The sequence below is a fragment of the Mastomys coucha genome, unplaced genomic scaffold (genome assembly GCF_008632895.1).
Source record: "Mastomys coucha isolate ucsf_1 unplaced genomic scaffold, UCSF_Mcou_1 pScaffold5, whole genome shotgun sequence".
In the NCBI taxonomy this organism is placed as follows: Eukaryota; Metazoa; Chordata; class Mammalia; order Rodentia; family Muridae; genus Mastomys; species Mastomys coucha.
In genome coordinates this window covers 79,922,216-79,936,652 of record NW_022196911.1, presented here as the reverse complement: position 1 = coordinate 79,936,652, position 14,437 = coordinate 79,922,216, and the positions used below count along the sequence as shown (strand labels likewise).

At 42.0% G+C, this 14,437-nt stretch overlaps 2 protein-coding genes across 4 annotated transcripts in view; one reads left to right on the top strand and one right to left on the bottom strand.

Annotated features, from left to right (window-relative positions):
- Acaca (acetyl-CoA carboxylase alpha) overlaps positions 1–14,437 on the bottom strand; it is a 268,630-nt gene that overhangs the window by 220,917 nt on the left and 33,276 nt on the right. The gene's annotated exons all lie outside the window — the stretch shown is intronic.
- Positions 9,309–14,437, top strand: part of CUNH17orf78 (chromosome unknown C17orf78 homolog) — a 16,622-nt gene continuing 11,493 nt past the window's right edge. The window contains exons 1-3 of the mRNA XM_031350938.1: positions 9,309–9,366; positions 11,178–11,264; positions 12,018–12,266. Coding sequence (XP_031206798.1) covers positions 9,309–9,366; positions 11,178–11,264; positions 12,018–12,266 — 394 coding nt within the window. The remainder of the gene's footprint in view (positions 9,367–11,177; positions 11,265–12,017; positions 12,267–14,437) is intronic.

Genomic DNA, 14,437 nt, shown 5'->3' with positions numbered 1-14,437 from the left:
TTAAAGGCGTGCGCCACCACCGCCCAGCAAAAAAAATATTTTTAAAAAAAGATTGTGTAAAGAGGAAGCCAGTTCTTCCTGGAAGTGGCCTGAAGTGACCTGTGAAAATGGCTCACTACTCTCTTGACCCAGAAAACCCTACGAAAGCATGCAAATCAAGAGGTTCAAATCATTGTGTTCACTTTAAGAAGGTGAAACTGTCCAGGCCATCAAGGATACACATATTCAAAAGGCCACCAAATACCTGAAATATGTCACTTTAAAGAAGCAATGTGTGCCCTTCTAGCTGTTTAAGGGTAGAGTCATTAGGTCACCCAGACCAAACAGTGGGACAGGACAAAAAGTGTAGCTCAAAGAGAATGCTGAATTTTTGCTTCACATGCTTAAAAATGCAGAGACTATGAACTTAAGGGTTTAGATATAGGTCCTCTAGACACTGAACATAACCCAGGTGAGCCAAGCATCTACAATGAACAACAAATTTACAGAGCTCATGGCCAGATTACCCCACACATGACTTCCTTGCCACACTGCGATGAGCCTCACTGAGAAGGAACAAATTATTCCCCAGAAGAAAGTGAAGAGACAAGACTTATGACACAGGAATACATTTAGCATGAATAAATGAAAGTTTATTTTAAGAAGAGGAAACTGAGCACAGTACATGCCTGTAATCTGAGCACAGTAGAGGCTGAAGCAGGAGGATCAAGCATTCAGGACAACATCCTTGGCTATATAGCAACGTTGAGGCTGGCTAGACTCCATGACACAAAACTATTAAAAATGAAGGTATGGGGCTGGAGAGATGGCTCAGCCATTAAGAGCACTGACTGCTCTTCCAGAGGTCCTGAGTTCAATTCCCAGCAACCACATGGTGGCTTATAACCATTCGTAATGGGATCCGATGCCCTCTTCTGGTGTGTCTGAAGACAGGTACAGTGTACTCACATAAAATAAATAAGTAAATAAATAAAAAAAAATGAAGTTGTGTAGAAGTGTCAGGAATTGATACCAAGCATCCTGGCTACCTCTGTTGATCTCTTCCCTATGTGGGAAAAGTCTGAGAGGCCCTTGTGTTTACAGTGATTACATTCTGTCCGGGAGGACAAAAAGAACACTTTTGTTTGTTGTTTTGTCCTTTTGTTTTTGTTTTGTTTTTAATATGGGGATTCTCTGTGTCAAGCTGGCTGTCCTGGAACTTCTCTGTAGACCAGAATGGACTTAAACTCACAGAGATCTGCCTGCCTCTGCCTCCTGAATGCTAGGATTAAAGGCATGTGCTACCAAAGCCCAGCTAAAACTAGCACTCTTAGACAGTAGGTATATCTCATGCCTTAGATGATAGCCGTGTAAATTTGTAAAGGGCATAGGTGAGAGGATTAAATTCTCAAAAGTAGATAAACCCATACATATCTAAATAGTATATAAGCATTTTCCATATAGTTCCATTTGGCAGTCATTTCTGCTTAAGAGTAGAGCAGTATTTCTCAAGGTATGTTCCACTGGCTGCCTGTACTAAGAACACTGGAGTGCTTGCTTAAAGTGTAGATTGCTGATGCAGCAAGATGGCTCAACCTGTAAAAGTACTTGGCACTGATCATGATGACCTGGGTTTGATCCCCAGGTCCCATATATTGGAAAACAGAATTAGAATAGCCTCCCACAAGTTATCTGACCCCCACATCAGCACCACGTCATGTTCACACCGCATGCACGTGCACACACATGCACACACCCACACACATAATGCATGTATGTATGTATGTATGTATGTATGTATTTATGTATGTATAATATTTTAACAAGAAAAATGCAGAGTCTTTAAAAAAGGAAACCTGGTAATTGTTCACAGTGAAGTTTGATAACACAAGTTTAGTATTTGGCATTATTGTTCCCGTCTGCTGCTAGAGTGTCTTGTTGAACAGCAAGGTCTCCGACACCTGCATTTCTAAGATAACAATCTTTGTGAAGGAAAGAGTGAGTGAGTACTGTGTTGTCCTGGAGCTGGTGGAGCTCAGCAGTAAAGCATCTGCCTAGCATGCATGAGGCCCTGGGTTTGATCCCAGTGCCACAAAACGTAGAGGAAGGAAAGAAAGTGCCTTAATGGAAATGCAGCCTCATAGGTAAAGTTCCCAGACATTAGCTGAGTGTGGTGGCAAAAAACTGGTAATCCCAGCACTCCGGAGGCAGCAGCAGGAGGGTCACGAGTTCGAAGGCAAGCTAATCTGCATAAAGGGTTTGAGGTCAGCTGGGCCTACATAATAAAATAAAATCAAAGTACCATTTTGGAGTGAGCCCCAATATTCAGTCTGACCTGGCTTCTAGCATTTGCCATAACTGTTCTTATACCTTTCCTCTGCTGTCAGATTTACCATTCCCATCTCTCTCTCTCTCTCTCTCTCTCTCTTGCTCTCGCTCTCTCTCTCTCTCTCTTTAATTATCTTTTAGTCCTTGAAAGTCTTGGGGCAGGAGAGATGGCTCAATGGTTAAGAACACTGGATGCTCTTCCTGAGGATCTGGGTTCAATTCCCAGCACCTACACAGCAGCTCACAATTGTCTGTAACTCCAGTTCCAGGGCTTCTGAGACACCCCTCACACACACAGACATACATATAGGCAAAACACCAATGAACATAAGATAAAAATTAATTTAAAAAAAGAAAGTCTCGTTATTCTCTTGAATGCTATCTCTTCCCTAGCTTCCATTTATCTCTTTCCTATGCATCCTAGCAGCACAAAGTACACTATGTTAATTCTGCTGTAATTTTGTATGCATACCAAAGACAGGATCCTACAGTTTAATATAAGGCCAGGCATAGATACTAGTTACTGCTTCATTGATTGAAATAAAGATTAGCACTGAGTGGGAGTGGCACAGGCCTTTAATGTCAGCACTTGGGAGGCAGAGGCAGGCAGATATCTAAGTTCGAGGCCAGCCTGGTCTACAGACTGAGTTCCAAGACAGCCAGGGCTACATGGAGAGACCCTGTCTCAAACAGGAACAACAAAACAAACAAGAACAACAAACAAATCAAAAAAAAAAAGGAAGAAAGAGAGAAAGAAAGGAGAAGGGGAGGAGAGGAGAGGAGAGAAGAGAAGAGAAGAGAAGAGAAGAGAAGAGAAGAGAAGAGAAGAGAAGAGAAGAGAAGAGAAGAGAAATAAGAAAAGATAGATTAGCTCCGTACCTGAGAGGCCACTGTGCTCTTGATCTCTGCCTATTAGTCTTCACTTTGCCTTTGGGAGGCAAAGCCTCCAGTAAGCTATTTCGCAGCTCTATTGATAATAGAATTCAAAAAAGCCAGGCCCTTGCCAAAAAAAAACGGTAGCTCCAGTTGTAAGATAAAAGGCACAGAGGCCTTATCTGAACACTAGTCCCTTTGCCCTGGTCAAGCATTCAGGTTTGTCCAGAATTAAGAGTCTTTCGGAACCTCACACCATAAGGTCAGAAAATCTCCTCAGGGAGGCCTCTTTATAAGACCGGTCCTGGTGTCGAAAGGCAAGATCCCATTGCATAATGAAGGAGAGTGTTTGTACTGGAGACTGCCCACGGTGTTTTCACATGGACACTGGGAGTTCCACAGGCTACATGGGTTTGCACATGGCATTCAGCTCTCCCTCCCCCAATTCTTATCCAGTCCCAAACACATCCAGGCCCTAGTTGTATTTTAGGCAGTCTCACATTAGTTTTTCCCTGCATGAGATCTGCACACAGGGTGTGGTGTGAGTGTGCATGTGTGCAAATGTGTATGTGTGTACGCGTGCATGCGCGCATGTGGTATAATGTACATACAAATACATGCATATACACCCATACCTCAAAATTAAACACCTGGAGAAATGTTGAAGACCTTTTACTTAAAGGCAGGAAAATAGGTTGATTTTTTTTTTTGAAACTTTCTTTTTTTGTTTGTTTTTTTGTTTTTTGTTTGTTTTTTTTTTCAAGACAGGGTTTCTCTGTATAGCTCTGGCTGACCTGGAACTCACTCTGTAGACCAGGCTGGCCTTGAACTCAGAAATCTGCCTGCCTCTGCCTCCCAAGTGCTGGGATTAAATGTGTGCGCCACCACCACCCGGCAGGTTGATTTTATTTAGTTGTTGCTGAGTCCTGGGATTTTTGACCTTGTGTTATGTTGCCTTACAACCTACACACCTCTTTCTCCTACACCCATGAAAGGCTTTCTGGCTAATTATTTCCCTCCCCTGTCATTACCTCCTGTTTACATTTTCCAGCATCTCTATTATATCTATATCAGACTTGAGATTTTCCTGCTTCAGGTTTAGACATTTGTCTTCCTCAAATACCCCAATACTTCATTGCTACTGTTGCATATGAAGCACAGTAAATCATAAAAATAACGTATTTGCAGTCTTTACTATCAAGAAACACTGATCCATCACTCAACTTCTTTTTATCCTTTTCATTCCTTCAGTCCTTACTTTTTTGTTGTTGTTTTTGTTTTTGTTTTGTTTTTTGTTTTTTGTTTTGTTTTTGTTTTTGTTTTTGTTTTTGTTTTTGTTTTTAGATCCACGAGCTGAGCTAGCCCAAATTCTTTATTCTTCTACTTCTACCTCCAGAGGGAATACAGGCATATGCTAACCGTGCCTGTCTTCCTTTATTAGATCTTAACCAGATCTCAGTGCCCCTGTCTTTAAAGAGAAAAGTACTTCTGATAAATAGCTTAGACATATAGTAGAAAGCTAGCACACAAACCCTGTACATCCAAGGACCTCCTGAGCCAATGCAACTGATTAGCTTAATGAAAACAAAGGATGATGACAATCAAAAGGAATACAAGGGAAATGTAGCTTAAATCAATGAGTGAGGTGACCATAATCTCTTAAATAGAGGGTCAGTACAAACTGAGAAGAATTGATTCTTAGGAATCTAAGCCAAAGATAGGGGAAGCTTCTTTTGTGCTATAGATTATTTAAGGACAAAACACAAAAACAAAAAGTCCTTGAGCTCTTTAATCAGAGAGACCAGGCCTAAAATCCTGAGCCAGTCACTAATTAGCTTTGTTGCTAATTAGACTTTGAACAAGTGACTCCTTTTCTGTGTCTCTGCTTCCTTGACTATACAATGGACTATAGGGTGGTATTTGGATGAAATGTAAAGCCCCTAGTACAGAGCTTGGAACACAGGAGGCACACAGAAAAGAGTTCTTGCTCTTTTCTCTTCAAGCCCCCTTGACCCATTTTCTATGAGCACTCAGAACACCTTGCCCTATGGATGCCCTATTGATTCAGGAGTTCTGTTATTAAATTCTATGGTATTAATTCAGAATAGTAGAGCCTGTGTAAAAACCAAGCAGCATTATGAATCCCTTACCCTTGATAGGAGAGAAGGAGCAAATGTCCATGATCTAAGGTTTGGGGACCAAACAAAGGGATCCTCAGGCTCTTTTCATATCCTACTGAAACACTTCTTTAACCTCTCTGTCAAGAATATGAGACAGGGAGCTGAGGAGATGGCTCAGTAGTGTAGAGTACTTGAGCCTCTGATGCTCTCTTTCTTTTGACCTCCAAGGGCACAAAGCATACAAGTGATATATATATGCATATATATATATACATATATATACACACACACACACACACACACACACATACACACACATACATGTGCAGGCAAAACACTTGTACATAAAATGAATAAATTTAATAAAAAAATTTAAAAGGCCAGACAGTGTTGGCACATGCCTTTAATCCCAGCACTTGGGAGGCAGAGGCAGGTGAATTTCTGAGTTCAAAGTCAGCCTGGTCTACAGAGTGAATTCAAGGACAGCCAAGGATATACAGAGAAACCCTGTCTGAAAAAACAAAAACAAAAACAAAAAAAACAGAAAAAAAAACATAGAATAAGTATATGCTACAAGTAGAATTATTATTGAAAACAACTTCTTAGAAAAATAATTTACTTTAAATAGTCAAGCTGAGCATAACTTACAGACCCTCTAGCCCAGCTTCAGCCTTTGTATTTATACCCTGGGAAACCTTCAAATATGTTCCAGGGAATATTGCAGCAATAGAGTATTTAAATTGTGCTACATTCATACACTGGAATATTATAAAGCAGTAACTACAAACAAAAAGCTGCTTCATGAAACATTACAAATCAATTTTAAAATTAGTACTGAGTCAAAAACAAAAAACAAAAAGATAGTCAGAGCCTGGTGTGATGGTCCATGCCTTTAATCCCAGCACTCAGGAGGTAGAAGCAAGTGGATCTCTGTGAATTGGAGGCCAGCCTGGTCTAAATAATGAGTTCCAGGACAGTCAGGGCTGTGTAGAGACACACACACACACACCCCGAACTAAAAACAAAAATAAAAACAATAACAAAAACAAAAAAGTCTTTAAAAACCTCAACTAAATAGACAAAAAAAGAATTCTTAGGTTTCTAATTTAAAAGATAGGCTAGGCCAAGCTGGGAGTGGTGATATGACATTAATTCCAGAATACAAGGCAGGCAGACTCTGTGAGTCTGTTCTGGAAGTCTGGTCTGTATACGGAATTTCAAGACAGTTGGACTACATAGTGAGACCCAGTAGCAAAAGAAGAGAGAGAGAGAGAGAGAAAGAGAGAGAGAGAGAGAGAGAGAGAGAGAGAGAGAGAGAGAGAGAGAGAGAGAGAGGAGATAAATAAGAGGCAAAATCTGAATAACTGAGAACCAACTATTATGATTCAAATGTATGAAGGTTGCCAGGATGAAGTGAAGCCCATTGCTTTTTATTCCAACCTAAAATTTTTAATAAGAAATTATTTTTAGGGTTGGAGAGATGGCTCAGTGGTTAAAGCACTGGCTGCTCTCCCAAAGGTCCTGAGTTCAAATCCCAGCAACCACATGGTGGCTCACAACCATCCTTAATGAGACCTGACTCCCTCTTCTGGAGAGTCTGAAGACAGCTACAGTGTAATTACATATAATAAATAAATCTTTTAAAAAAAAGAAATTATTTTTAAAACAGGCAGAACTCATCTGTGGTGATAAGAATCAGATAATAGTTGTTCCTAAACTGGTCATGATAGCTTATGTCTACAACTCCTCCCACCCCACCAGGAGACTAAGGTAAGACCAGGAGACAAAGGTAAAACTATCACAAGTTTTAGTTTGACCCTGTCTCAAAAAATAAGTCATTAAAAAGACTGGTGAGACGGCGCTGAGGGTTATGGTACTTACTGCCAAGTTGGCAACCTCAATTCAATTCCCAGAATCCGCACGGTAAAAGGACTGAAGCAACGAAGGCGCAAAGATGTTAAGTAACTTGCCTGAAATAATTCAAGTAATTACTGGACCTCAGCTAGAACCTTTAAAGGCCTCCTGGCTTCTCTTTCCTCTTCCAGACCCACTCTGACTGTTTATTCCTTCTTTCCTGCTTTCTTCCAGAGGTCACAACTAGACACATCATCTCTACCACTAGATATTTGGGCATCATTATAGTTTTGTGTCTCTGCTCCACAGTGTGGCATGCTCCAACATTCAATTTGACTTCAGGGCATCCATGAATAGGTTTAGTCCCTAGTAACACACACACACACACACATACAGGAAAAAAAGAAAAGAAGATTGGTCCAAGAATGTATAAAAGAAAATTGCAAGTTCATCTTTGACCATGCATGAGATTGCTTTGGGGAAAAAAAAAAAATGAGATTTTTCCACCACCTATGACACAGAAGTAAGACTTCAGAGCCATTCCTTCCTTTGCTGCAAGGTGGCAGCACTGTCACATGGCAGCTACAGAAAACTTCAAACAGCAGAGAATGTGTCAACACCACAGAGAGTAGAGAATTTCGTGATCAGGGTAAGGGAACAGTCAACAAAAATCATGAAACCCCAGGAAAGCAACGGAGCCCTTTAATCTGCTCTCCTGCCTTGAGAGAAGCAAGCAACTGTGGCAAAGGAAGATTTGCTGCTGGGCTGAACGCCCAGCACTTTCTTTATTCCTTCCCTATTTTAGCCAACACGTTGTCCTTCAGAGATCTGCCTTCCATTAATGTTTCCCCACCAAGACTTTGATGCTTAGTTTGGCCAGATTTCAAGCTGTATTGACAGGTCAGGACACAGGGTGCTATTCAAGGTGTGATCCGATTACAGTATCACAAAGCCCCTTATGGAAAGTTTTTTGAACCAGCCCTTTATGGGGTTATCAATCACATAAATCGAGAGTTTCAGCCTCCAGAACTTTCTCGTGCGTAGCTAAGTCCATGTTGGCTTCAATGAAGTATATTTACAGTTGATAGGAATGCTGCAGAGACTCTAGACATTGTCAAATATCTAATTAGATCTTTTCTTCTTTATGATCTCACCTAGCTATGTCATCAAGAAGTCTTTAGACTCAGGCATAGCAGTACACACTTGTAATCTCCAATCTTATGAGGCAGAAGCAAGATCAGGAGTTAAGGCCAGCCTGGAATACAGAATGAATTCCAAAAAAGTCTGGACTATATGGGAAGATCTCTTTAAAAAAAAAAAAAAGCTTTAGAACATAATACTAAGTATATACTCTTTGCTAAGCGATACAATTTAGGCAGGGGGGATTCAATAGCAGCTACTACCACTGTAGACAGTATCCCTCCTGCACCAAATCTAGCTTTCTCATAACCTCTTGACCCAATAGTCATAAGGAAGTTGTTTTATCTATACTTTCTTCCATTTATTCATGAGTGTGGGAATATACACTATTCCATAGGTATGCCTATGTTCATGTGAACTTATGGTCATAACTGTAAGTGAATCTGAGACATCTTTTGGTTGAGCCTCAGTTTATACAAGAGAAAATTTGAGATCCTAAGCATCCAAGTCATCTCCCCATGGTGACAAAATAGACTTGAACCAGAACTCAATTGTACTGATTCTTAGAGTCCAGTGTTCTCTCCTACATAAGGTAATGACTCATTCTGTCCTGGTATCTTCCTCTCTCCTAGAATTTGTACCTGTTAATAGGCATCTATTTATTTCTTAATGATGGTGTATATACCTTTGTGCCTCCATCAGAGAGCACATCTGTACGTGTCTATCTGCAAGTATGTATAAAGCATATCTTTAGGTGTTGATGACCTTTCTGTTAGGGAAACCTCTAGATAATGACAGTTCTCATTGTTGGCATCATTGGTGAAGTTGGGGCAGGCCTCCAAAGTCAATCATTAATAAGCAGGTTTGGTTCTTTCTCCAATCAGCTGTATTCCTGGGTCTTTAGGAAACAAGTAGTCAGGGAAAACCAGATAGTGAGAGTGAAACTCAGTTCCAGGACAGTAAAGCAACGAGAGGCAAGGCTGTAGGCAAAAGTGCCCATGAGCTTAGTTTGGCATGGATACCATCTTAGTCTTCAGCCTAATGATTGCGTCCTATGATTCCAACAAGAATGGTAAGTACATGTCTAGCCTGATACGGTGGGACATCCAAGAGGAAGCCTAGGAAGCATTTGGAATCTCTTCCATCAGATAGGGACCTAGCCAATACCCAACATGTTGTACTTTGCCAAAGTTACCCCATACCTCCTGACAGTAAGCCCAGGGAGACATCTTTGTGCTTTATGAGATGTCTTGAGAGAATGCAGTGCCTTTTTTTCCCCTTGTTTACATGGATTATCATTAAAGCATGGTCAGATAGCTTTCATCGTGAGATGCTACCACAGTTTTGTAATTAGCCTCACCTAGAGCTTCAAATTCTTCAGAAGATGTCACCTTCATTTTTAAGGTGGCACAAATAGTTTGAATGGATAGTTAATGGGGGAGTGCTGGGGAAGTGCTGGGGAGTGGTGAACCGTGCTGGAGGTGGTGAAAGTGCTGGGGGTGGGGTAGAACGGGACTGCTAGCTACTCTGGTAACTGTTGACTGACCTGAGGATTTCTGTTTGTTTTGTGCAGAGGCTTTTTGAAGGACAGCCTCAAGGTGCTAGGCAAGTGCCCCAGTCCTGGTAGTAAATGTTTATTTAAAATATGCTATTCAGAGTTTCCTAAACATTTCTTCTCTAAAATTAGCTAGCTGGAGGTTAAGGCAAAATAATATAAGCAATGGCACACTTATGCAAATTAAGAAAATTCACTTAATTCCAGCACTTGAGAGTTGGAGGCAGAAGACAGCAATCAGAACTGAGCCAGCCTGGGCTACAGAGTGAAACTGTCTTTTTTTTTTTTTTTTTTTTTTTTTTTTTTTTTTTTTTTTTTTTTTTTTTTTTTTTTTTTTTTTTTTTTTTTAGCAGCTAAAGCTGACTGTGGTAGAGAATGTTATTTTTTTTTTTTTAAAAAAAAATAGATTTATTCATTTTATTTTATATGTGTGAATGTTTAGCCTGCATGTAGGTCTGTGCACCACATATGTACCTCATGCCATTGGAGAGTAGGAAAGAGCACCAGATCCCTTGGAAATGGAGTTAAGAATAGTTGTGAACCACCATGAGGGAGCTGGGAATCAAACTCTAGTCCTCTGCAAGTGCACCAGTGCCCTGATCCGCTGAGCTTCAGCACTTGGGAGGCAGAGGCAGGTAGCTCTCCGAATTTAAGGCCAATCTGGTCCACATAGCTAGTTCCAGGCCAGCCAGAGCTACAATAGTGAAACCCTATCTCAAAAAGAGAAAAATTAAAACAGAAGCAAAACAAACAAAACAGAGAAAGAAACTGTCCACACCTTGTCAGTCATGTACCACAAAAGCATATGGTTAGTAGCTCTATGGAAATCTAGAGAGCTACATCCAAGGGAGTACATAATAAACCTTCAAGGTTCTCTCCTTGTAACACAGCAGGCAGAAGCTGGGCCATGGTGGTACACACCTTTAACCTCAGTGTCTGAGAGACAGAAGGGCAGCTCTGAGTTCAAGGTTAGCCTGGTCTACAGTACTTTTCAGGATGGCCAGAACTACCCAGAGAAACCCTGTCTTGAAAAGCAGATAGAATAAAAATTTTAAAGCAAATGGATGGGTTATTCTTTCATTAACTTAGTATTCACATCTCTTTCATTTTTCTTTCTCTCAGAAAGAATATATTGGTACTCAATTTTATTTATAATGGGGCAATTCCTATTTAATGCATTTGGCCATGTGTTTGAAAGTGCCTTTCAGGGAGTACTTGGTCTCCCCAGTTCTAAGTTTTATAAGCCGGAACTCTTTTGTCTCTTCTCCTGTCTTGGAATTCTAAAGAGAAAGGACCCAGTAAATCCTGACCCATTTTTTCCTTCCTAGACCTCAGAAAGAGCAGCTGCCAAGTGGAACAGCTGCCCAGCTTCTTCTCAGAGGATGTGAGGAGCAACAAGGATTTGGTAATAAGAGGTAGGGGATGGAGATCTTTCTAGAAAACCACTTTGACATCCCAGGATTTTCTTTTAACCTTTAAAAGATGCCTTGAGTGCTCTTATCTATACGTACACCTGCATGCCAGAGGTGTCATCAGATCCTAGGATACATGGTTGTGAGCTACCATGTGGTTGCTGGGAATTGAACTCAAGACCTCTAGAAGAGCAGACAGTGCTTTTAACCTCTGAGTCATCTTTCCAGCCTCCCTCAAATATGCTACTTTAAAGATACACATGGCCGGGCAGTGGTGGCACACACCTTTAATCCCAGCACTTGGGAGGCAGAGGCAGGCAGATTTCTGAGTTTGAGGCCAGCCTGGTCTACAGAGTGAGTTCCAGGACAGCCAGGGATTCACAGAGAAACCCTGTCTTGAAGGAAAAAAAAAAAGATACATATCTTCTCAGGAGGTTGTCTGGAAATGACTTTCTATATTAACCTGACACCTAATGCATGCCTATATAAATCAGATGGGGATGAAGAGACAGAAGGATGTGCACTCAGTCCTCTCTGCATTTCTCTGTGCTGAACTCACTGTCGCTACTTATCTCCATGGGACTCCTTGCAGGAAGAAAAGCAGGGCCTGCACAGTTAGTGCCATAAACACAGATGGTGGTGAAAGCCAACCAAAGGAGGTCAAAGTGCAACTGTGGAGTCTAAGAGGAGTCAGGGGTAAAAGCAGGTTATCTGGGCACTGTGCAGATTGAGAACCAGCTTGGTTTTTCTGTTTAGTTCCTCTAGAAATTCACACAGATATCAAGGGGACCCCATTCATCCGAAATCAGACTATAGCTACCCTGTGGTGCCTTGGCTCTGGGAGGAGAGTGACAGTCCACCTCGTGTATTCAGAGAGAAGGCCAAAGGTCAAGTACATTCTGAAGAACCCACCAGTCATTACTGAGCTTCCTAGAAACAGCACTGCTTCCCCAAGCTGTCACCTCAGGCCCACCTCCCAGTTTCAGAATGGATCCCTTCTAACAGGTAAAGTGAGATCAGAGAGCTGATAGAGGTAGGTTGGCACTAACATTCAGCTGACATCCTTGGTGGTCCGTGTTTATTTAGTGGCAGCTAAGGCCACAATGAAATGTCCTGTTCTCCCCTGGGGGAAAAAAAATCAGTATCTTGTCTGAGAACCAGTTTTCTAATTCCTTTAACAAGAATTTGAAATTATACTCATATGTTTCTCTATTTATCACGTGTGGGGGGGAACATGGGAGGGGTAGGTACAGGCATGTGTGGAGGTTGGAGGACAGCTGAGGGCAACTTTGGGAGTCAGACCAAACTTAGATTTTTTTTTTTTCAGAGACAGGGTTTCTCTGTGCAGCCCTGGCTGTCCTGGAACTCACTCTGTAGACCAGGCTGGCCTCAAACTCAGAAATCCGCCTGCCTCTGCCTCCCAAGTGCTGGGATTATAGGCATGTGCCACCACAGTCTGGCCCATATTTCTAATTTCTAAGACTCCCTTTTAGCCCTAGTCTCCTGTGATATTCATAAGGTCTAATTTTTTTATATAAAAGTGCCACGGACTGGGGTTTCTTACGGGGTCCCTTGTTCCACGGGACGATGGGTTCTGGCCAGGTGTGCACGGGATTCAGCTTTGACAAACAGACTCGACACGAGTGGTGTAAGGTCTGAGTGTATTTCTCAAAAATGACATGACCGCCGGGCGGTGGTGGCGCATGCCTTTAATCCCAGCACTTGGGAGGCAGAGGCAGGCGGATTTCTGAGTTCGAGGCCAGCCTGGTCTACAGAGTGAGTTCCAGGACAGCCAAGGCTACACAGAGAAACCCTGTCTCAAAAAATACCAAAAAAAAAAAAAAAAAAAAAAAAAAAAAAAAAATGACATGAGGCTTTTACAATCATTGCAAAAGAAAAATGAAAAATCTGGCAGCTCAGTAGTCAAGGTACATTTGAGGCCATCTAAAACACACTGGATCTAAAACATCAGCCATCTCCTCTAGACTGGCGCAGCACCCCCGGGGCTCTGAACACACTCAGGCCGCATGGGCCAGGCCAGAGTGGGGGGGGGGGGCTGCGGGTGCGTCAGCCAGGAAGGTAGAGGCTCGAATCTCGAATCCTCAATGCTGAATGTTTGAATCTCAAATGCTCACTCTCTTGAATCTCAACTGGTGCTGCACCTCCCGGGCCCCAAGCGCTTTGGGCCCGGGGTGGGGGGTGGATACGGACTGCATGAATTTTAAGTCCTAGTCCACCTAAGCTTTGCTTCTAGTCTGAGTGCGAGCGAGTCCGAATGTTGAATGCAGACTCTAGAATGTTGAATGCTGCAGACTGTCTCTCACACACACTCTCGGCTCAAGGTCTCACCCATCCTAGGTAAAGCACCCACTATGCTAATCTTTTGGGGAAGTAGAGACCCGTCTCTCGCTAATTCCTAGGAGTGGTTCAGCTGCAGTATGTGACTGAGAATGAGGATTTTACTTGACCTTGTCCTGGGATAAGTCTCAGTTTGGATGGCTTAACATTCCAAGCCAGGGTTTGACTAGGACGTTGGAACATTCGTGAAGGTCAGAGAGCAATGTCCAAATTTTCTTTTTCTAGCTGTTAAGAAATGATATCTTGGTGGGCCCATAGCACACAAGTACAAGGACATATTTGGGCTACCTCTGAGTTTGGGGTGCCAGGTGACAATGCGGAGGCAGGAGACTGACTTTCCTTGAAGTTTTCGCCTCAAATACTGCCGTCACGCAAAGTGTGCATGGCAATTCCCTCTCATTTGAGATTTGAACATTCATGTACCTCAACTACTGAGCTGTCAGATTTTTCATTTGCAATGATTGTAAAAGCCTCATGTCATTTTTGAGAAATACACTCAGACCTTACACCACTCATGTCAAGTATGTTTGTCAAAGCTGAATCCCATGTACACCTGGCCAGAACCCATCGTCCCGTGGAACAAGGGACCCCGTAAGAAACCCCAGTCCGTGGCATAAAAGTTCTTATACTATATATCCAGCCAGCTTTGTCTATATGAAATCCTGTTTCAAAAACAAAAAACAATAACTAGTTAATTAAACTCTACCACTGATAATGACAGATTGGAGGGCTCTAAGAATTCAGTGTCAAACTGGGTGGTGGTGGCACATGCCTTTAATCCCAGCACTAGGGAGGCAGAGGCAGGCGGATTTCTGAGT